Source organism: Periophthalmus magnuspinnatus, chromosome 15 (genome assembly GCF_009829125.3).
Source record: "Periophthalmus magnuspinnatus isolate fPerMag1 chromosome 15, fPerMag1.2.pri, whole genome shotgun sequence".
Classification (NCBI taxonomy): domain Eukaryota; kingdom Metazoa; phylum Chordata; class Actinopteri; order Gobiiformes; family Gobiidae; genus Periophthalmus; species Periophthalmus magnuspinnatus.
Genome location: NC_047140.1, coordinates 22,604,210 through 22,628,469, shown reverse-complemented (window position 1 = coordinate 22,628,469; position 24,260 = coordinate 22,604,210). Strand labels below are relative to the sequence as shown.

The window sequence follows — 24,260 nt, the reverse complement described above, 5'->3', positions numbered from 1 at the left end:
CTAATGCCGTTTTCATACACAGCTGGAGGAAAGGCCCCAGCAGATGGGGATCCAGTTGTTTGCATTGTTATTTGGTCCAGTGGTGGTCCTTGAAATGAAACTTGTCACTTTGTTAACTGTCTAATCTGGTTGTAAATAAAGTGCAGGGTTAATTGGGTTTATTTGTTTTTTTTCCAAAAATCGAAAGATCAATCCTGATCTAAACTTTGGTTGATCTCGATGATAAGGCAAGAGTATTTTAATCGAGTGGTCTTCAGTCAGTCCTGTGGCAGTAAGAGCACGTGTTGAAAGCTCTAAGTCAGAGCCAGTCAGTCTCTTTATGTCTCCTCACGTTTTCTTGCGTTTCACAAGTTCTGGCTTAAATCTGCACAATTTGACTAATAGCCCAGTGTCTCCTTCCATCTGCGTGTGGTGCTGCTTGACCCGCTCCCATACAGCTTACCTTTTATCCTCTCTTTCTCTCATTATAATCATTATAATCCAAGTTACTCAAAGTAAACAACAATTTTCTCAGCATTTATGAGTGAAAAACGAATTTAACGCATGCGGATGCACATGTTTCTGCCGGTAGTGGTGCTTTTAGACCTTAATATATTGTACGACCTCATTCCAAATTTTCTGTGGAATTATTGGCCCTATTAAAAAAAATAAAATAAAATAGTGATCCTGACACCCTCTCTATGTCTGAAGTCCACCTGTCTGTTTTCAATAAAATGATCAAATTGAAAATTGAGATAGATCAATATTGGGAAAAAAGTTTTTTCCCATATTGCCCAGCCCTATTTTGCTACGAGTGTGTTGTTTTTCCCAAGGCTTTGACATCATCAGGTTTCTTGTAAGTGCTTGTGCGGCCACTGGCAGAACACAGAGTTTGAATTTCTGTAGTCTGTGCACAGGTGTGGTTACATTTGGAGCTTTTGGTTTAGCTTTGTTTACATGCATCATGCCAGATAACTTCTCAAGCAAGCTTTGCTACTGTTGCTGCAGTGAGCGCGTTCCCATGAGAGAGATAACAACCTGTAGTGTTATTCTAAACTTAAAGTTTATTGCTGAATTCCCTAAAGAGTCACCGAGGAGTGGTGTGATCCATGTCTCACTGTTGTCAGGCAGAATATCTTTCATACTTGAGTTGAGACATTTGTGTGCTGCATAATCTAATGTTGTGCAGTTCAGTAATTTGGCTTTGTAATGACTGTAAATGATTTAGGATGCTGTCACTGAGAGATGTGCTTCACATGAGAGGATTAGCGCACTTTTAAGAATAGCAGCTTTAATCACAGACTGAGGTTTACTTAACCACACGTTTATTTTTACAGTGTGTCCGTTTCTCGGGGCTAATCAGTACGGCGCTCCCCCAGAGGGACACAGGGTTTCCTGCACTCAACTCTGCTCTGCTGTAGCGCCACTTCACCACCTTTTAACAGCAGACTTATCAGCAGACTGCCTTGCTGTCTTAATTATGGAGGCCTGCAAGAGAAGGGCAGCACTATCAGTGTAATTATGGCCATGGACATTTTAGAGCCAGAGAGCTCCCTCCTCGGCCTCCAGGCACAGCCTGACTCTTGACTCATGGGAACCAGGATGAGCTGCAGAGACTCCAGTCGAACCCCTCTGATGGTGCGACTGCTAAGCCACAGGCATGGCCTTGTTAAAGAGAGCGTCTTGCCGCATGCTAATGTTAGCTGTGCTAAAGGTCCCCTTAGAGCAGCAAAATTGTGTTTTTAATGCTGTATTTAAAGTGGTAAATAATATTGTTATTCTCTGTTCCAAACCATTGTTTTAAAGCTATTGCATAAAATCACTGCTACTTAGGTTTCATTTGTGGTCCCTTTAGTCTCAGCCCTGTTGTGAACAGCCCGTTCTTTCATCAGCACAGCTCAGTGCTGCATACTGTATGCTAATGTTGGTTCATCAGGTTCAGATTATTGCTGCATTATTTAGAAGGACTTTGGAGTAAACAGCAGATTAGAGTGTTTCAGCTACCCTGGGATCTTGTGAATGTGGTGTGATAGTTTTATGTTTGCTCTAATGCTCCACACAGCAGCAGCAGACGGTCATGCCTTCTCCTCTGTGAACTAAATGGTGCTTGTGTTGTAGGTGTCAGTACGGATGGCAGGGCCAGTACTGTGACAAGTGCATCCTTCACCCCGGCTGTACCCACGGCACCTGTGTGGAGCCCTGGCAGTGCCTCTGTGACACCAACTGGGGTGGCCATCTTTGTGATAAAGGTTAATCTTCTCTTATTTCAGTTGCACCTTTAAAAGAAGTGGTCTGTGTCTCAAAACAAACTAAACATGTGTGAAACATTCTCAGATCTGAACTACTGTGGCACTCACCAGCCCTGTCTGAATGGAGGGACATGCATCAACACAGGACCGGACAAATACCAGTGTACCTGTGCTGAGGGCTACTCTGGAGCCAACTGCGAGAGGGGTAAGAGACATGACACCAGATAACATCAGCTCCACATGTATAATAGCTCAGTTCTTTAACAGATCTGCTTATTATAATCACAAAGCACCATACAGTTCACTGTTTTCAATGATGGTCAAATACACTAGGTTATTTTCTTGTCACGCATATAACCACAGGCACATATTTAAGTATTTGAGTTGCGTTGATAGATATTTTAGCACTTCCAGTTAATCCAAATCATTGATGCCTTAAGAGACCACTTTGGGACAATGTGTGGCAGACGTCCTGAGGTCATATTATATTATCCATTTGTGTCCTGTTGTGTGCACAGCCTAAAGGTCAGAGGTGAGAGAGTGTGTAATGAGAGGAGGCGATAACTCGTCCATAATCTATTTTCACTGTGGCCTGAGTGCCTCCAAATCAGGTAATCCTCCGTTTTGATCTTGGGGCTCCGGTCATCTGTTCACGTCTTAGGTATTTCACAGACAGATGGGTGCGGTGCTGAAGAGATGATGGACTTTTCCTCATTAAATCTCACACTGGCTGGGTGCTGACAGCTTAACTGCAGAGATGTCAGGAAATGGTGAACTTAGTAACAGGAGGTCTGAAACGAGGAGTGCGTCAGGCTATTGTGGTGTAAGGGGCCCCAGCTCTGCATCCTCTGCCTCCTCTGTGTAGACCCCACCAGGAATTGCATTTTAAAAGTTGCACAAGCTGTTTTTATTTGAGGTTTTACATGTCAGAAACTAATGGGTGTTCTTATTGTAAATGTATAGCACCTACATCTCTCTTGCTAAATCTCACTTCAGCATTCTGTTTATAGGTGACATTTTAAGAACTTTTATCATTCAAAAGATAGAATATTTTGTTTTGAATTGTCAATTGCTTTTGCATCAATGCTAATTGTTCTTTGTCTGAAACTCATGAATAAAGCCAATGCAATGCACTCATCTAAAAAAAAAACTTTTGGTGTCACTACTTGTTCAGTAGAAGTGAGAAACGTGTAGCTTATATGCTAACAATAGATCCTTTTAACATTAATTATAGTTGTTTGCAGTTATTTGCAATTTTTTGAGCCAGTGTTAAATTCTTGCAAAAGCATTGCACTCTGCATGGTTGTTTTTTGGCGGCGTTCTTTGGAGCGTGGTAGTTTTGTTTACCATTACTTAAGACTCCATATCTTAGCAACCACCTTCTCTCTGTACAACTCAGACTTGTAGGTATTCCTTTAGTAGATCATTCATTTTTGATCCATTTGGGACCCGCTCATCCTTAATTCCTCCCGCCATACTCTCAATTTGGGCTGAAGAATGGCGGCAAGTGAAGAGGGAAGTCACGGTGTGTTGGTCAGGTCAACTTAGCTTGAAAGATGATTTCCTGGTGGTGTGGTCTGCTGCGCGGGTCATCAGAGTGAGATAGGGGGAATTTGAGTATGTTTTGGGGCTGGGGGAGGAGGACTGTGAGGGAATGAGAGTTGGCCCTTGAGTTGGATTCACTGACATTGAGTGCCTTTGGAAGGAAGATGGGGTTTCTGAGATGGAACCTTGAGAAGTATTTTTAGAAGCTCAGTAGACCACAAGATGGATTATTTTCAAATGAAGTGAAACACCTGTGGAGGAAAAATTAACTGTATCATTTATACAGAGTAGTGATTTAGCCACAGTAGATTAGACAACTAGCTTTGCCCTACGGTTTAGGGACAGTGTAACAGTAGACAAATTATGCCATCCTAAAGTTGATTTGGGTTATTTTCTTTGTTGCCATAGCAAGTCATCTGCCATTGTGGAGCAGCCATTTCAGATGGCAGTGACAATCATGTTATCTGATCTTGGGACTTGATATGTTCTCTTTGTGATGAGTGGATATAACACGGAGGACTTGTTTGAAGAATTTTATGGGCACACTTGCACTTAGAGGAGGGTTAGTCATTACTCAGCCTGTTTCATGTCTCAACATCAAGATACATCAGGGTGTATTACGTTAATGATTTTAAAGCTTTAAATACAGACTACACAGCGCCAATTTCAATCCAACATAATTCATTCTAATTATGTCAAAATCAAGCATTAATCATAAATAGACTAAATGGGAGTATTTTTCCCACTGCTGAATGAGTCAGATGGGTGTGTTATTTTGACCTGCTGTTTAAACGGTCTTTCTGGTTGTAGCTGAACATGCTTGTCTGTCCAACCCGTGTTCAAATGGAGGGAGCTGCTCTGAGACCAGTCAGGGATACGAGTGTCAGTGTGCACCAGGCTGGAGTGGAGACTCCTGCTCCATCAGTAAGACTTCAACCATTAACTCAACCCAAACCACATAATAATGACTCTGTTAGACTCACCTCAGTAACTTTTATAATATATTACACATTGAGTAGTTTTATCAGTGTTAGTGTTATCTTAAGTGATACAGCTTATATGCGGTACTCCCACATATATTTTCAGACATTTTGATTGTGGAAAAACTGAGATTTAGAAATACAAAAATACATATCAATTACACATTAACACATTTATTTAGTTAATACAAATATTAGATGCTGCATGCAATCAAACAAAAGTATGGGTTAACTTTTGTATTCATACTCTTGACTACTGTTTGAGTAAGTCACTCATTCTAGCACATTATGTGAGAATTTTATGCACTTTTGGTAAAGTGGATAGGGATGCCATGAAATCTCACAAGATCAAATAGCCACAAGACCGTGCACACATGGGTAAAATGATCTTGTGTGATTTTATCCTGTCTTTACATTTGACATGGGCATGAAAGGGTTACGCCCCGCTCAAGCTCTGGAAAGCTGCGTATCTTTGAGCAACTGTAGCTAAAAGACGTCTCCACACGTAGACTTGTAGTTCACATATTCTAACAGAGAACATTTTAATCTCTGCCCCAGTTTATATTTTGTAGTGGTAGGACCAATATTGATGCAAATAGTCTGTGTTAAATTTGGTAACAAAAAAAAAAAAAGATTGCGAAATGAAATATATGGACATGTAACATAAAGGTTGTTTAATGCAATTAGGCTATTAAAAGAATATGATGGAAATGACTTGATTTGGTCATTTTTATAAACCTATCAAGACATAAAACCCATCCACAACACAAAATATTAAAATGTAACTAATTCAAAATGATGTGACCAAAATTGTGAGTTGATCTGATTATTAATTTTTACTTATTTGAAAGTCTAGTCTTGTTCTCGTGGTCAATATCTTGTGTCTTGTCTTGTGAAAATTCTGTCTCGTCCCACCCCTAATAATTAACAAAATTAATAATGAACTTCTAACTGCGCAGATGTGGATGAGTGCTCTCCTAACCCATGCAACCATGGAGGGACCTGCCAGGATCTAGTGAATGGTTTTAAATGTCACTGTCCTCCCCAATGGTCAGGGAAGACATGTCTGATAGGTGAGCCTGTCTTCCCTATTTTCCACCTCTTCTCAAGTGTGTCAATTGTACCCATACATCTCTGTGGATTTATTTATTCATATTCTTTGTTTTTTAGATGCCAACGAATGTGAAAGCAAACCATGTGTCAATGCAAACTCATGCCGTAACCTGATTGGTGGATACTTTTGCGACTGTATGCCTGGCTGGACGGGGCAAAACTGTGACATCAGTGAGTGCAGAGTTGTTTCAGTGGCAGTGTTTATTGGTGCCATTTTGTGTAATTTTCACCATCCAAAAAATCTAATATTTTGTTTTGAGTTCAAGCCTGACCAATAAACACTATTATTATTATTACTACTGTGAGATGACCAAATGTACTCTGCAAATACTTGTCTTTTAGATTAGTAGTTTAATATGTTTTAGTACCTTGATTGGATAAACATTGTTATAAAGCTTGTCTAAAACTTACTCTAAATGCATAGTCCAAACATTTGAACAAGTGCTGCCTTTCTTACAGTGTAAACGGTGTGTCATTATAAAGTAGTGCAGGGGCCAAGGCTGCGGAGATTAGAGGCGGTTCAAAACAATCCCACGACTAGTTTCACTTGGCAGCAGACAGGATTGTGCAATACTGTGTTGCACTCACTCTTACCCCAGGTTATTCAACTGTTACTTAGAACACCATAGCCTCCATGGTAGCATTAAAAAGCATGGGACACATAAAAAGCTTGTTTGCTAAAAGCCTCTGTGTTCAAGCCATTCAATGTTAATCCTCCTATTTGCATGTGTTTTTGCAGATATAAATGACTGCAAAGACCAGTGCCAGAATGGGGGAACTTGCAAGGTAGGTTCTTGTCAAAAACGCCCATATTTTTCATAATTCACTGCATGTTTACCAGTTTTCTTGTTTGTCTAAATGTTCTTTTTGCCGAAGCATGAGATATTTACAGCGGTTGTATAAATAGATATTGTAAACTGTAGTCTCTGAAACTGACAGAGGAATTGTTGTGGAATTCCTTGCTGAAATCAAATCTGGGGGGAGTGGGTTCAGACGGCTTTCGAAGGGAGGGACACACAAGTTCCTTGACCACACAAGATTGAATTACCATAAACATTATTGTCTTGAGTCTGTGCCAGGAAAATGTGTTGAAATAATTGTACAACTCTGATAATATTTCCCAAAACTAACTCACTTTCAGCATGCATGTCAGTTTTGCTTCACAGGTTTTACATGTATGGTTTGGACCACACGATGGCCAATTGACAGCTTTAGACAAGCTTAGAGCCCCTATATTATATTAATCAGGCTATATCAGGCTTTTTTGTTTTTTTTATTTTAGTTTACATTAATTTTGTGGGGTGAGTCAGGAAGTGCATACAACATAAATCGATGAGAAAGTAAAAACTAAATATGCAAAAGACTGCACACTAGGCGTCAGTTAAATAACTGTGGTAATCTATCAAATTTGAATCAATTGTCTTTTCTATTTACCTTTAAGGACTTAGTTAATGGCTATCGCTGCGTGTGCCCTTCTGGTTTTTCCGGTGAACACTGTGAGAGGGACATTGATGAGTGTTTGAGTTCTCCATGTTTGAACGGTGGACGATGTCAAGATGAAGTCAATGGATTCCAGTGCCTTTGTTTGGCTGGCTTCTCAGGAAATCTCTGCCAGGTAAATGAGACCAATACAATGCTTTAGCACACAATCGTGCGTGCAGTTCTTTGCTGGGGCTGTCCAGTGTCCAAGTGATTTTGTTAGACATTGTTGAGTATTTTTTTAGATTTCGTGATTCCTAATATTGGCCATCCATTGCCATGTTACAAAGAATACCAAGAAACATTAAAAAAGCAAAGCAATATGGAGACAAGCAGATGCCGTGCACTCCACAAGAATAGTTACTTAGTACTCCACAGTCTTGTTCTTCCTTTTACCTGGACCACAATACTGCTGTAGCTGATTGCTATGGCTTAGCTTTATCGTCTTTTGTCTTATGTCATGTAGAGCAAATGCCAATTAATATGAATTGAACAGTAAATTAACTTGTAATAATTAACTGGGACACCGTGACTCAAAGCAGGCTGTTTTCATCCATCCATTAGACCTCTTTGTCTTGTTGTCTTTGCTTCCCTTGTAAATAGTGATGCACGATAATGGAATTTTCAATGGATACCAATAACCGATAATTAGAAAATGTGTGTCATCGCTAACTGACAAAGTAAACAATAATAGATTTGTTTGTTTTAGTTTATAGGCCTAAATGTGACTAAAGGCATAAGGCCTATTGCCTTACAAAATATGACATGTAAGTAAGAGTTGTAGCCTAGTCTCATAGGCTCAATATAAGATAGACGTCCTATACCCTGGTAATGTTTCATTCACATTAATTCTTCCTGCCACACTATAAATGCTGTTTTATTTTTTGTTATTTTCCTTATTATTATTAATAATATAGTTCAGATAAGCCATATTTTGTCTGTGGGTTTCATGCATGCTCTGCAACACAGAGGGCAAGGGGCGGACCCACATCACCATGGCTGCTCCTTTAACGTGACACTATTCACAGTGTGTATTGTGATCTAGACAGATACAGACAATAGAAAGACACAGAGAGGCAGACACAGACAGTCCTGTACAAAGTCCATCTGCATTGGGCTGTTTAGTAAAACTTGTGTGCGTGACACATGTGTTTTCTTGTCTGCACACGGAGCACACGGTTGCAGCAGTGGCTCAAACAGGCAAACTCCAGCACCACACGTAATGTCATTTAATTCAGAACTAAAATTCAACTAGATCCTTGCATAATCCAAGCCTGTCAACCTGATGGCATCTATCACTCAGCGTCCCGGCGGAAACTTTAAGATGACGTGTTAGATCTAGTGTGAGAAGCCTGTATTCCCTCTCCTGTGTCGTGGGGCTGGTATAAAGAGGTTTCACTGAAATATCTTTACTTCTAAAGTAAAAGAAGCTTTTATATGTAAGCATGTGTCCTCTGCTCTCTGCCTCTGACCTGGGGCTACTCTGTGTGTGTGACTGGAGCAGGGGGCAGAGCGAGGGCTTAGAGTGAGTGCTCCAAGGGAGAAACCCTCAGAGGAAAAGCAGCTGAATCAGTGTATTTTGGGCTTCTAATTATCGGATTAAATTATTGGTGAAACTTTTTATTATCTGTGTGACATCATAATTGCCATTATCGGACGATAATTATCAATGGCCGATATTATTGTGCATCCCTACTTGTAAAGTTTTCCTGCCCCACCCTGTAAATGCCTGTTGTTCACAGTCCTGGTTTTTAAAAAGGGAGTGCTTTGTTGAATCTGCTCCTGGCTCTACAGCGGGATACATTCTTCCACACTGAAGCCTGGAGGTTGAAGACAGCTCTTGTGTCTTTGCCTTATTTTTCCTTCTTCCTCCGAATGTTGTGCGTGTGCTCTTTCCTGGCACGGCCTGTAGGGAGGATGCTGTGGGTTCTGCTCTGTTTAGTGTAGCAGAAACTATGTCAGCTATCAGGTTCACCGCTTTATCTAATAGAAAGATTCCCAGACTTTTCACATGGAGAAATACCTAATACCTTAAACAGGGCTAATATCATACAAAAGCAGGCCTTAATCAGAACTAATAGGATGCAAATCGTAAACTTAGTATAAACCCAGACTAAGACATTTTTAAAAAACAATTTAAAGGTGAGCTACTTTTTTGGTGGAACATTTTTCAATGAAAATGTTATTATTTATCTTTTGTTAATTTATTATAGCAAAGGTGTTTTAACTGCCCAAAAATACTTGGTTTAGTAGAGTTTAATGTCATTCTTCCTGAACTAAACTAAAAGTCTAAACCAGAACTTTTTCCAAACCTAAGCAGGACTAAATTGAACAGTTTTAACATCTGAATAATTTGTAGCTAAACACCCATGTAAATTTACCACCAGTGCTACCTATAACTCAGTTTTAGATTATTGCTAAAATTTTCTCTTCCCTTTTAGCTGGACATCGATTACTGCTCACCAAACCCCTGTCAGAATGGGGCTCGCTGCTTCAACCGGGCCACAGACTACTTCTGCTCCTGTCCTGAAGATTACGAGGGCAAGAACTGTTCTCATCTGAAAGACCACTGTAGGACAACCACTTGTAAAGGTACTTCAATTTCCTACTGTTATCTCACCCTGCTCTGTATACATATATTTGGTGTATTTTGTGTCTTAGTAACATGTTTTTAGCTGACGAGAAGTTGTGGTACATATTGTAAACTTTTGTACCAGTTACTTCAATAACAGATACTTCTATTGGCGATTTATCTATCTCTCCTTGTTTCTGTATTGAAGAGGATTTGAATGGTTGTGAGTAAAAAAGAGAAAGTGGCTATTTCTGTGCAAGCTATACTCGTGGGGAAATAAACAAGCTTTTGTGTTTAGGGGAGATTGGCAGTCAATAGAAGAAAATGTGGGTTGTGTTTGTATGATTCCTAAAGGGATAATAGTGCTGAAATTATATTAGGTTTGCTCTAAAGTTTCTTGGCCTAGGTGTGTAGTTTTGTGTATCCCTGTTGAATTCCTGAGTAAAACTGTTTGAATGATGCTTTCCTAAAGATCTGGCATTGGTTGATACTCTGTGTGTGTTCTGTGTAATGACTTGGTGGGCTTCGTCTTCTTTTCCCCCTCACTGAATGTGAACATTTAGCCGCGCCAATGTGTGTGTATGTGTAATTGAGTGAGCGGACCAACCACTGAGCTAGATACCAGACGGTGAGATTCGCGCTACTTTTGGCAAGATTCAAGCGATTATAGCGAAGCATCGTTGTGCAGCCCTCCTAACCCGATCAGACAGGGGGAAAGAAGGGGATTTGTGCATAAAGTGAAGGAGATCTCTCTGACTCGACTAGGAAAGCATAAAGGCTTATGCTGTTACATCTATCAATCACTAGTCTTGTTTCCAACCCATGTCATGTGATACTTGTTGGTGGTTGCAGCAAAATTACATAATTTTCTTAAACCTCCTGAGCTGAATGTGTATGATTGCATTGCAAAGTAGAAGAAATGGTTTCCTGCTTTTCAAAAATACAGTTAAGCTCAACTTATGTTCAATATAGTATATTTACCACATCTATTTCACTATTTTGTGCCATTTCATGGCAGAGGAGTTTTATTGGAATCATAAAATGCACTTAACTCTAAACCAGTAGTTCCCAAAATGGGGGTGTCACGAGGCACTAAACTGAGGTTTGCGAGATGTTTTCATGTCAGTTTATAATTAATAATGACAACATATTTAATGTATCCTTTAATTAAAACTATATATTAAAGTGAAGGTTTGGTCCAATAAGAGAATTAATCAAGAGTAGAGATGGGAGTGTTGTAAACTATGATCTGATCACCAAAACACTGTTCCAAGTAGGCACCGACTGAAGAGGTCCGCTAAGTACCGACATCAAAAAAACAAACACTAATTCTCTGCCAACTTTAGGTTCCTTGACTTTAAATGCGATATATACACCGTACTGATTTATTTAACAGCAGCGCAGGTGCTCACACTTCACTACTGTGCTCTGCTCAAACAGGCACAGACAGTACTCACGTTTTAACATAGTCCTACATGTGTCCAAACAAAGCACAGTGTATCATATTACTGGTAAAACAGAAGAGCTGAACAAACAGTGTGACTGAAGTTGTAACTTTTATCCACCCAAAAACAAGTGTTGTGCGCAAAAATAAATCCGCATCCAGTCACAGTCTGCAGTGTCAGTGTAAAGCTGAAACCAAATAGGTAATATGAACCAAAACTTTGCCAAAATCCTCCTCTTCAGTATTGCTAAAGGTGTAATTCATAAATAAATGCGGGGTAGTAAATATATCCATTGTGGAGCATGTGTGCATAAAGATACAGCCAAACGACTCCGTATAAAGTTTGCTATAAACCTCCTCCATCCAGCTAACTTCGTAGTAAAAGAGTAAAGTTATTTGTCAAAGCAAAGAGCATGTGCTCTGCAGCGCTGCCTTTGATACAAAGTGCTGTATGCAGCAAAAACAACAGTGAAACTTAAGCGTGTGTCAGTCTAGGTGAGGATCTGAACATCTTATAGTCAAGTACTATTTTTTAAGATATGAATTAACATAGTTATAACATCATTCAAGGAATGAAGTTATAACTATGTATTTCTTAATAATAACGGCCATTAATTTACATAAAAAAATACAGGCACTAAAAGAACTGTTCAGGAATCGGTTGAGGTACTGGTATTGGCAAAAATCAATTGGTAACCAGCCCTAGCTGTCAACATATGTGGGCCCTTAAGCCTGCAGTGTGAATTCATTGATGAAACACCTTTTGATGTCAGGTGTTTCGTGTCAGAAAAATAATTGAAGCCTTTAATGTTTTTTCCCACATTTCCTCTGCACATCGGCCCGTGAAAGGTGTAAATTGTCATGTGAAATGAAGTGATAAACTCTTTTATGAGTGTGCAAACTCCCTGTAGTCAGTTGTGTAACTCTATTAACTGTCATTGCAGTGATTGACAGCTGCACTGTTGCCGTGGCGTCCAACAGTACTCCTGGAGGGGAGCGGTACATTTCGTCAAACGTTTGTGGACCTCATGGACGCTGCCGGAGCCAAGGGGGAGGACAGTTCAGCTGTGAATGCCAAGAAGGATTCAGAGGGACATACTGTCATGAAAGTATGTCTTTTCAAATACAATGCCACCTACTAATACTGGCATCCTTAAAAACTAAAGAAATGTAAATAAAATGTTTCTCAATGTTTTAAAATGTCAATCATTAAAAAAAAAAAAATTATAATTTTGATTCATTTTTTTTATTTTTTTCCTAATGTATGACTTTTTTTTTTTTCTCAATCAAATATGAAATAGTTATATAGGCATTCCTTTTGATCCACATGAACACAAATGGAAGAGTAAGGTGGAGGATAATTAGGATTATTAATTTAATATTATTTCATTTTATTTCTAATTGGGTCCCCGTTTCCAGTGGCTCCAAAAATAGTTGTTTCTTTAAGTTGAAAAACATCTCCTGGACTCTCCACTGAAAGAGATTATCAAGGTTGCCAATATCAGTGGAAAACATTGTTGATAAATTACGTTAATCTCCCAAAAACATTATTAATCAAGAGTTTATCTTTCTTACTCAGATATCAACGACTGTGAGAGCAACCCTTGTCACAATGGCGGCACGTGCATCGACAAAGTCAGTGTGTACCAGTGCATCTGTGGAGACGGATGGGAGGGCACCAACTGTGAGATCAGTAAGTAGGGCTTCATGTTCTCTTTGTCTTTACCACACACCTTTATCACGTGAGCAACACATTATCAATGTTTCAATGTCGGTAGCCCTTTTGATCTTGCTTTTGTTGTGGTGAAGTCATAAATCCCATTGCTTGTTTGACATCTCCCCCACTAGATATTGATGACTGCAGCACCAGCCCCTGTCATAATGGAGGGACATGTCGGGACCTGGTGACGGATTTCTTTTGCGAGTGTAAAAATGGCTGGAAGGGGAAGACTTGCCACTCCCGTAAGACTTTTTCTCTACCTTTTTAAAATCATCTGTGTTGTCTGCCCGTGCATGTCCTTGGTATGCGCTCATGGCTGTTTATAATTATTCAATATATGTTTATACACCTCCTCTCATTGTTGCAAACGTAACCCTACATTTTTAATGGTACCCTCAGGTGAGAGTCAGTGCGATGAAGCCACATGTAATAATGGAGGCACCTGCCATGACGAAGGTGATACGTTTCAGTGCAAGTGTGCGCCAGGATGGGAGGGGACCACCTGTAACATCGGTAAGTATTGACCTTTGACTTGATGTTTAATTTTGACGGGGGATTTCCTAAGAGCCTTAACAGAACTGGGTGGTTTCTCATTTTTGGAAAGGCAAGCTTCACAGTACTCTTAATGATCAAGTAATAAAGGTACAATATGTAACCTTTTTGGGGCAGGAATAGCCATTTGCTTGTCCCCAGGGAGAGGTTACGCTTTTGCCTGAAATGTTCCACAGTATGGCCATAAATGTATTTCGCATGTTTTCAGTTGACAGTGCTTTCATTACTAAAATATCTTTAAAAGCAGACTTACCTCTCCACAGATTTGACCGGTAACTTGGAGTTAGAAGTTAACTGTGGAACATAATAACATTTCTAGTCCTCCATCAGAATAGCTCTAGTGCACCTTTAAGGATATGGTTTAGGTATTTTGAAGCTGGTTCGTTTGGACATTTGATTAATCTTATATCTCCATGTCTCTATTGGCAACTTCAAATGCCCCTTCTGTCAAGTACCTAACTCCATCCATTTATACAAACTTGTGCCTGTTTGTGGTTTTGTTGCCATCTCAAATACTGCTCCTTTGTAAGTAAAGGTAAACAGACCACTCCAAGTTACTGTATATCTGTTATTTATTAATGATAAGTTATTTGAAGCCCACAAATGTTTTTGATCCCTCTGTCAATGTTCCTTCTCCATCTCTGCTCGAAGTGCTGACAGATATCTGCTTTAAAACCCTGATTGCCCTGACAAGGCTCTTCAAAGTCGAGGAATATAGATTCCCTCGGAGAAAACCAAACCTAAAGCAGTAGTAGTTTCCTCTGGCTGATCAAATGCTCCACTGATTATGTAAAAGTAGGAATGTCAAGATTATTTGGTTAATTGACAATTGTGATTTTTCAGTTCACAATATAATCTTAAGAACTAAAAGTAATAATCATGCAAATTTTAGAAGGAACAAAAGTTGGTCAAATATTAGACAATGTTGATGTAAGTAGATTTAAAGATTTCACAGTTGTCTGGCTCTGGTGTCAGCAACCGTGAATAATCATAATATTATGATATGTTTCTCACAATCAATCATAACACTATAATTTCATATTGTGACATATCTCATAAAAAGTAAACCTTATTTGTCTCTGCGTTGCAGCCAAGAACTCGAGTTGTCTCCCAAACCCCTGTGAGAACGGTGGCACCTGTGTGGTGACAGGCGAGTCCTTTACCTGCGTCTGCAAAGAAGGCTGGGAGGGTCCCACATGCACACAAAGTAAGAGGTGGTTCAGTGGGAAAGATAAAGCTGAACAGTTATTACAAGTAAATCATGATAAACCTCCTGCCTGCTACCTCATACCGAGCCCACTCCTGTATCTGATTATATCTTACTTTCTCTCATCTTGATCTAAAACATTAAAAATCCTTTGCTTTCCTTCACTGCTGCCGGCTATCAGCAAAAGAGGAGGAGGAGGTAGACACAAAAGCGTCCGGGAAAGTGGAGACAGATGTTGCTCTCCACTCCTCCTCTTAAAGACTTGTACAACATAACACTAGCTCTCTCTCTCTCTCTCTCCCCTCTGCAATCCTGTCCAAACACTGACATGTCAGATTGTACTACAGCACTCCTTCATTTCCCTGGCTTCTCTGGGATCCCTCAACTAACTGCACAAATTTCTTCAAAACAGAAATTCCCCAACTTTTTCCAAGCGTTTGAGAAGTTAGAAAGGGAGTGTGTGGGTGGGGAGTTGATCTATACAACTGTGAAGAAATTGCTTTTGTATTGTTTGGTTTTGCCTTGAGTTGGATTTCAATATCTATATCCATCTTATATTATCTGGATAACAATAATCATATGATATCCTTGCAATCCAGGAAAAATGTGCCTGCCTATAAATGTTGAGATTCCAGTGTTGAACAAATGTGAAAGGACAGTACTTTTTAATACAAAATGCTACAAATGTGCTTTTTAAAACAGATATCTTTGTAATTTTTCTTATATTACAGACAACATACTCAATAGTTTACATATCTTTAAAACAACTGCCTTGATATTATCGTGTATATATTTTGCAACCTTATATTTTCAACTTTGCTTTTAATAAGACATAAGTTATTGTGCTGCCCAGCCTTCATTAGCCCACCACGCCTCTGCAGACTCAAGCTCAGACGTGCTCCTTGTTGTCATGTGCATTTAACAGCCATACACGAGACAAGCGTTCGAAAAAAAGCAAAACACTAAATTGTATCTCTCCTCCCTCTCTCTTTCAGATACCAACGACTGCAGTCCCCACCCTTGGTAAGTGGAAGCCAAACATTTCCTGTAGCTTTAGACAGATGTAAACAGGCTGCTCCTCCCGCACAGTGGAGGCTCACCTGCTGGGAGCCAAGCATACACCCATGCCTGTCATTCCTAAGGTGCAATCAGTCTCTCAGCCTTTTGTGAGGTCTTAGGCACGGCTGTGTTTAACCACAAACTGCCCGAAAACTGTTTAATTGGTTGTAGAGATCAGGATAATACGTCATAAATCAGGAAAAAATGCTACGCTGGTTATCATCTGGCAAACATCCATAGATAATTAAACTAAATAACTGTAGAACTCATTTAACTACTGAGCCATACATGAAACCAGTAGAGTTAAGAACTACCTTTATGTGAACGCTAAATTTAATAGTTGGCATCTTGAAATCTTCTCCATTGGTTTAATATTATGGTAACTGGAGATTTATTCCAGTGGGACAACACAATGCCAAGCTCTATTTCTACATCCTACAATAAGGATGGTGGGATGTTGAGAACCAGTATTTCTCAAATGGTTATAATGTATGATAGTATTATAAAAATTATCCAAAAGGAAAACTCAGGCAAATTGAAGCTGATCATCTAGGTCTATAATCTGCTATTTGCCTAACCACAACACAAAGATAGACATTTTCTCTGCTCCCCATGTCAACAACACATGCCTATCCCTTCAATAAAGAGAAACAAGTCTGATTGCTGTAATAGTCTTGAGAGCTTGTAATTACACTGTATGCTGGCTGCTGAGAAAGTCCCAGCATGAAGGCAGATCTGATAAAGCACTTTGTCAAACATGCCTGGGGGTATAGTAAAAGACTGAGGGATTACACAGATATGCCTGGGGGTATTTAACACTAATCTAAAATGCCCCCCTCCCTTCTCTTCACAGCTACAACAGTGGGACCTGTGTGGATGGGGATAACTGGTACCGCTGCGAGTGTGCACCTGGATTTGCTGGTCCAGATTGTCGAATCAGTGAGTATTAACCTTAATGTCCTACCACTTCGTTTGGGATGGTCAAACATCACGATGTGGTGTTTGAAGTGCGGCATATTTCTAAAGAAACTATAGACAGTTTTGAAACACAATTTGCCACTGATGCAAGAACAGCAAGAACAAGCGGAACAAAACCCCAAAAATATCTCTCTTCAGCTTCATCTTGTATAGTACAGAAAAAAGTACCCATAATACATATTGACCCCAAAAATGTTGTTCCATCTATCATATATTGAACAGTAAGTCAATGTAGTATTTATTCTGGGACTAGTCATAGTCCCACACCAAATGTCTAGTCAGCCAATTATCTGTAGTGGGCTCTTGGCCAGGTTCAACCATTTCGGTGTCACTCCGCCGGGCCTTGGTGCTTGTCCTTAGGGGAAACAGGCTTAGCAGGCCAACAGCTAATCAGCCATGCTCCCTGACACTGATTACACAGATTGTTTTCCCTCTTAAAGGCTTTCAGATGGCCACATTCTTTCCCATTGCAAACCCTTTGTTCTGCTAAGTCCAGCCTTCAGCTCCCGCATACCTGCTAATGATGCTGCCTTTAATAAAGCCGCATGGGGCACAGATATCCAGGCCTGACTTAAAACATGTTTGCTTGTTTTTATTAACTGGTTTACTTGTGTATGTACTGTGCAAATGACACATGACCTCTGGAAATTTAGCCGAGGAGGAATTAGATTTGTGTGCCGACTGCTTAACCCAATATTTGTGCTGTCTGGAGCCCATACGGGAGCAGTTTCTAACCCATTACCCTCGCTCTGTGGCAGATATTAACGAGTGTCAGTCGTCTCTCTGTGCCTCTGGCTCCACCTGTGTTGATGAAATCAATGGATACCGCTGCCTGTGTCCTCCCGACAGGACGGGACCCCGCTGTCATGAAGGTATGCGCACAATTAGCTTGTCACTACCCAGAGGAAGCCATTATAGATTTTTATATTACCTCAAAATGTTACACTCCCTTTATATATAACTTAAACATGTATTGGAATTAGGGCTGAGCGAAATGACAAAAAATGTATCACAATATTTAATATTGATGTATGTAAATTTTCAAATCAATTTTAATATTGTTCTATTAAATGCAAAACCCTAATTGAACAACTTTTCACAAATTGTAATTGTTTTTAATGATATAAATCTCTCAGTCACATCATGCTGACTAAGCTTTATTTATTTATTTATTTTCTCAGAAACAAGAAAATCATGCACCGTTACTGGCCACATCACCCCAGATGGAGCGAAATGGGATGAAGACTGCAACACTTGCCACTGTTCCAACGGGAAAGTGGTGTGTACAAAGGTATGCCTTTAAACTGCTAACCATTATCTGAGTGTGAAGAATTTATGACGCCTGAGTACAGCTGTGTGTCACATGATGTCATCGTTTACTAATGGGAACAGAGCCTGGGATAACTATAGTGCAATAAACCATTGTGGGACACAGATGGGAACATGTAGTATAGTTTTAGACTCTTTTGCTGCATGTTTTACTAGAAAATTAACAGATAGATCCCTAATCCAATTTGCTTTAGTCCAGCTAACATAGATAAAGAGATAGTAAAGAATGAAGCTACTGTAATGTATAGAATACCTTGACAACATCCCAGCATAAGAGCTTGTCTAATGCAATTTTAACCCATTTTTGGAGCAAGACAGAAATGCCATTTACACTACAGTACTTAATAACATGATTGTCAATTTTTTGGGGTTGAAGAGCAAAGGTCAAAGAGGGGAAAATGGCTTTTGTATAAGATAACACTTGAGGGGTTTTTGAGCAAGTTTCTGGCAAAAACCATGGTATAGTAGTCGTTAAACTGGAACTTGAGTTTCTGTTTATGCGTTTCGTTGTTTCAGTCCTTATTAAATCATTAAGTGAAACATAGATTTGTTTTTGCTGAAACTTAGTTCATGCATGGTTTAATCCAGATTTTTTTGTTTAGTCAGTTCTGCTTTAAATCATATATTTATTTAGTGTGAGAAAATGTCCTCAGCATGTTCCCAGGTACAGCAGCTTGTAACAGCACTGGCAAAGGGTGGAGTTGACTCAGGAGTGTCACATTCAATATAGAGATGATGCATTTTGTTTTGAAAAGAAACACAATGGCGCAGTTGGAAATGGCTGCCAAATGCCATTTACTAGAAGTCACTGGGTAAGACAAGGCGATCTACAGGGAGAGCAGTTTTTTAATTTATCATGAAAACTTCACATTTAAATGAACAATGGTTCTTCACTGATACTGCTCGCCTCAGGAGGAGTAAATCATAGGATTGACCTTATGCGGTTTCACAGCTTCTAGGAGTGTCTGCGGCAGAAATACAGGAACATACTTTCCTTGCAAAGAAATGAATCATTATCTAAGACTTATCCAGTGCATATTTCTCACGTTATTATCCTTGGTAGCCAAAATATCACTCAAGTAAGACTAATGTTACTTCAGAATTACTCAAGTAGAAATAAAAATTTGTGACTCATATAATTACTCAAATAAGAAAAAGGTATTTGAAGATACTAGTATTGGAGTACTTAGTAACAGTTTGGATGTAAAATATATTTAAAATCTGATTTTTGATTTATTAGATAATTAATTGGACAGACTTTCCAAAAATTAGAGAGAAAAATCACAAAAAGCTATTAATCTTCGAAGGGAAGATGTAGGAAGTGCAAATGTCAAATTGTTTTATGTTGTTAAAATAATGCATTTATCACAATAGAATTAAATACGAGTATTGTTAAATTATAAACAAATATGATTTAGTAAAAGTATGTTGCATCTGAAAACTGCTAAACACAATTATCTCAATAAGTTATTCCAATAAATGTAACTGAGTACTACCCACCACTGCCTATGGTAATCAGATTTAAGCAATGTATTACCGATTTCAATACTTGATACTATTTTTCCAGATGTGGTGCGGTCCCAAGTTGTGCAAGCTTGGAGCCAAGGGTCGGGGAGGCTGTCCATCGGGGCAGAGCTGTTTGCCGGTGAGGGAGAGCCATTGTTTTGTGAAGCCGTGTCTGGAGGAGGGTGAGTGCTGGTGCAGTAATCCAACCACCGCTCCTCACAAATGCCACCTGCGCTCCAGTTTCCACGACGACAGCTGCGCCAACATCACCTTCACGTTCAACAAGGAGAACATGCCCCAAGTGAGTACCCCCTTCCACCGTGGAGAGACATGAAATTGAGAGGTTTTTGGGGTCATTTTTCATGCTTCCTACACAACACAAGTCAAATAGATCAGGTTTACATAAGTGATTTTCTATCCAGTCTCAGGCATTGGCTTTTACTGTGCATGTCAACGTACTCCAGGAAACAAAATCATGCTATTTCCTTCTTGACTTGCAGTTCATATTCAGTCCAAGTGTTGGTGTTCCCAAACTCCCCAAACTTAACCACAATGGAAGATTAACTTCAGGATCATATGGATTTCAGCTAAATGGGTTCACTGGCGACTCTGTCACCACATTGGGCCATCACTCGCCAGCTGTCTAACAAGCATGACAACTGATAGCGACAGGCATACGAGTCTGTGGTCTTTAATCTAAATGAGGTGGATCCCAACCAGATAGTACATTGAAAACACTGCCAAAATCTCGACCAAAAGATTGTTTTCTTTTGTCATTGTTTGCCCTGTATTTTCCACTAAGCGTTTTATTCCCCTTTCTGCAGGGCTTAACAGTTGAAGGCGTCTGCAAGCAGCTAAGAAGATTGTATGTTGTAAAGAACTTCTCCTTGGAGCATTCGGTGTCGATAACTTGTGACCCATCATTCTCAGCCAGTAATGAAATCCATGTCTGCATTGTAAGTGGCTATTTTCTATTCTCAAACAAACCTTTATCTTTGTCTTATTGCTACAGTTACAATGATCAGCATGCTTTCCTTACCTCAACATCTCATTTGCGGTTAATTAAGATTAACCACAATGATTCACTATGTAAACACAATCAGTACGGGACAAGATAAAACATGGATAAACATGATTTTAACTCTGTTTTTATGTTTTCTTTTTGTAGTCGACTGATGACCATCGCTTGGACCGTAGCCCAGGCAAAGAGATCATAGACAGAATACTAGACCTGGTTAGCAAACGCAATGGCAACAATACCATCATCGCCGCCATTGCAGAAGTCCGTGTGCCAAGCCCCATCAAAACTGGTATGCACCAGTTAAAGCTCCTTTGTTTACTTGCACACACCTGAATAATGTAGGCTGATTCAATGTTGTTTTTTGAATTTTGAAGGTTACGAGATAGTGGCAGGCATTAAACATAAAAAGCCCTTTGGAAACATTGGGAAAATATGTGTATGAAAACAAATTCCCATTCCACCCACACAGGCCCCGAGCCGGAGACCTGGGTGGTGCAATCTACAGTAAATAGTGCCGCTCAGATCTGGTCTCATGGCAGTTGTAATTGAAAAGAATGCAGGCAGGGTTTCAATGGAAAGACTAGAGGTGCCTGCTACAAGGCCTCAGACTGGCTCACACTGAGACTGGCTGGACCTAGTAGTAGTTAGACTCCTGCATGTGTCCACCATTCATCAACACAGTGACAGCAGACTGCCGCCACAGCCAAATAAAAGCCGCCTCCTCCCTGTTAGGGCTCAGAGGTCAGGTTGCATTGGAAAAGCATGCTAATGATTTAGCTAGCCTGACGCAGCTATATAATAAAAGCTTTTGTGTATTGTTTAAATGGGGTAAATTCTTTTATGTGCGTGTCATCTCATGACCTTTCTGCTTGTTTTGTCTTGCAGACTACCTAGTGCCCCTCCTCAGCTCTGTCTTCATTGTAATCTGGGTCCTGGTGTTGGTCTCCATATTTCTGTGGTGTATGCGTCACCGGCGGAAACAAAGCAATCACAATGGGACGTCCACTACAGGCGCAGAGGACAACACGACCAACAATGTGCGGGAGCAACTCAACCAAATCAAAAATCCTATAGAGAAGCATGTAGGCCTCACGGTGGCCATCAAAGACTATGAAAACAAGAACTCACTCATAGCCAAAATAAGGACAAATCACCCCGAGGGGGATGAGGATGACAAGGAGAGGCACTTACAGAAGGGCCGCTTTGCCAAACAGCCAGCATACACACTAGTGGAGCGGGACGACAAGACGCCCATCTCCAACCCCAACTCCACATCCAAACATCCAAACTGGACTAATAAACAGGACAACAGAGACTTGGAGACAGCAAACAGCATTAACAGGATGGACTACATTGTATAGCAGACAGCTGTGTTGCTGTGCAACCAAGCCTAATGCATTCACACCCCGGTGGTGGGTGAGTGGGGGGCTCTGGCATGTGTCGTTAGCAGACTGTCATGTCAGTGACCCCACAGTATTTTCAGATATTCCCCGTGTTAATTTAAGTTTTGACAAGCTGGCTTACACTGGCAGTGACAGTTGCTTTGGTGAGCTGGAAACACAAGGCACTGGTATACATTTCATGTAGAGCTGGTGGCACAAGTGTCCTCTATGCATTTCAGTTCCTGTGATTTTAAGTTGGGACACATGGAGGGGCTCCTGGTGTAATTGTTGTACAATGACTAAACGACCCGACGTGTTCCACGCTAGAGCTAATATTTTAGTATTGTTTGAATTCCTTTAGTTCAGTTTGGAGAAAGTGCCTTTTCAGCTTTAGACTACAGCAACTGTCAAAAAAGATCAACTTTATTATTTATTTTTATTTTGGGGGTTGGGGGGCGGGTTCGATGTCAGCAGTTGCTGCCAATATGAAGAATTTATGTCGATTTAGAAACTTGTAGATATGTACATTTTTTATTAATCATTGTGTATATTTGATTTATTAACTTAATAATCAAGAGCCTTAAGATATCATTCCTTTTTATTTATATGTTCTGTGTAGTTTGAAGGTTTTGATAGCTGCGGAAGCCAACCATTTCTAAATCTTTCCGTTGCATTTGTTGAAAGCCAAATTTCAAATAATTTCAAAGACAATGGACAGGCACTTTTGGCCTGAAAGACTTTTATTTTTCTTGTTTGACATTTCATCATTTCATCATAATTTGTTGCCAGGACCTTGATAGAAGGCAAGTGAGGTTAAGACAACAAGCGACTACAGGTGCTCTGAGGGATGGACATGGTGGCAGACATATTGCTTGCCTCTAATGAAAAAATACTTAAGGGAACAAAAGCCCTCAGCAGCTCCAGTTTAACCCTCCGATACAATTTGAAAGGCTGTCCATTTCACCAACTTGCTCAGCAAGTCACAAAGACATGCCAGATTTCCCATCTGCTTTAGTCAGCGTAATATCCTAAGCTAGACCACGAGTACTTGAACAGTAGGGGGCAATGGGAACACTGTAGAATCGGATAAATACACTGCCTTGCTCTGCAAGAGTCTTTTGTTTCTGTGCACATTTGTTTCTTTTTAAAATGAGGCTCTTAAAGACAAACATGTTTTATCTCATTTGTTAACCCTTTGAGATCATGGCAACATTTTGTCCTACTTTTTGACTTGTGTTATGAACTTGAGAATTATGTGTTGATCTGGCAATATATTTTTGAAAGTCATATTTATTAAATATTTTGTATGAAAAGAGAATTAAAGTTGTCTTTGTTCTGACGGAGAGTGCAGTTTGTGTGTGGTGTTTAGAGCCAAACATGTTAAAGCAAAGAAGGAGAGGTTTCTCATGAAGCGGTCGTGGGAACCACTGCTCGAGACACATCATAGACTCTACAAGGTCTCTGTCCAAATGTGTTTATAGCTAATTACATTGTAACGAGCTCTCCCTATGTCAAGTCAATGCTAAAGACAAAAATACCCCCGCTCCTCATGATCCACAAACAATGTCGTCCTTGTTGATGTGGTTTGAGCAGGACACTTATCTGCACTGAGCTTGAGAAGCTGCAGTCCAACACAGAATCAGTTAAAAGGATTAAAGCCAAAGCAAGAGATTATCAACACCCATGAATGACCTTAAATATATCAGGATTTAAAACAATACTGTCTCTGCCCATGTAACACTATGGGCCTGCATCTGATGTCAAATTACACCCACTCATAATAGAGATGGGAAAAGCACCAGTTTAATTACAAACATCTCTAGTATTCCAATACTAGACTGACTTCCAGACCGCCACTGTAATGCTGCCAATAGAGAGCGCTACATGGTATTTTAATCACACTTGCTTCCATCTTATTTGCATATTCCCACAAACAGTGCATAATCCAATGGGAAAATCATGTATTCCTCATTCAAATACAATAAAAATGAATAATGGGTATTGTTTTGGAGAAGTTATCATGAACCAATTGTCCCTTGGTTGCCCTTTTCTTTTGTTCAGGGGGAAACAAGACTAAGCCCTGGACCAACTTCAAAAGCCACACTGAAACCCGGGAATATTGTTTAAAGGAAAGTTGTAAAACCC

At 39.9% G+C, this 24,260-nt stretch overlaps 1 protein-coding gene across 2 annotated transcripts in view; it reads left to right on the top strand.

Annotated features, from left to right (window-relative positions):
* jag1b (jagged canonical Notch ligand 1b) overlaps positions 1–23,454 on the top strand; it is a 39,050-nt gene extending 15,596 nt beyond the window's left edge. The window contains exons 6-26 of one of the 2 annotated variants that reach the window (XM_033979166.2): positions 2,098–2,228; positions 2,314–2,433; positions 4,584–4,697; positions 5,713–5,826; positions 5,924–6,037; positions 6,606–6,652; positions 7,308–7,481; positions 9,787–9,937; positions 12,306–12,470; positions 12,941–13,054; positions 13,210–13,323; positions 13,481–13,594; positions 14,724–14,840; positions 15,836–15,863; positions 16,753–16,838; positions 17,636–17,749; positions 18,059–18,168; positions 19,774–20,013; positions 20,537–20,668; positions 20,881–21,022; positions 21,619–23,454. In XM_033979166.2, coding sequence (XP_033835057.1) covers positions 2,098–2,228; positions 2,314–2,433; positions 4,584–4,697; positions 5,713–5,826; positions 5,924–6,037; positions 6,606–6,652; positions 7,308–7,481; positions 9,787–9,937; positions 12,306–12,470; positions 12,941–13,054; positions 13,210–13,323; positions 13,481–13,594; positions 14,724–14,840; positions 15,836–15,863; positions 16,753–16,838; positions 17,636–17,749; positions 18,059–18,168; positions 19,774–20,013; positions 20,537–20,668; positions 20,881–21,022; positions 21,619–22,094 — 2,917 coding nt within the window. In that variant the 3' untranslated portion in view covers positions 22,095–23,454. The remainder of the gene's footprint in view (positions 1–2,097; positions 2,229–2,313; positions 2,434–4,583; positions 4,698–5,712; positions 5,827–5,923; positions 6,038–6,605; positions 6,653–7,307; positions 7,482–9,786; positions 9,938–12,305; positions 12,471–12,940; positions 13,055–13,209; positions 13,324–13,480; positions 13,595–14,723; positions 14,841–15,835; positions 15,864–16,752; positions 16,839–17,635; positions 17,750–18,058; positions 18,169–19,773; positions 20,014–20,536; positions 20,669–20,880; positions 21,023–21,618) is intronic. The other variant, XM_055227031.1, reaches the window with a different exon arrangement.
* The last annotated feature ends 806 nt before the right edge of the window (positions 23,455–24,260 follow it).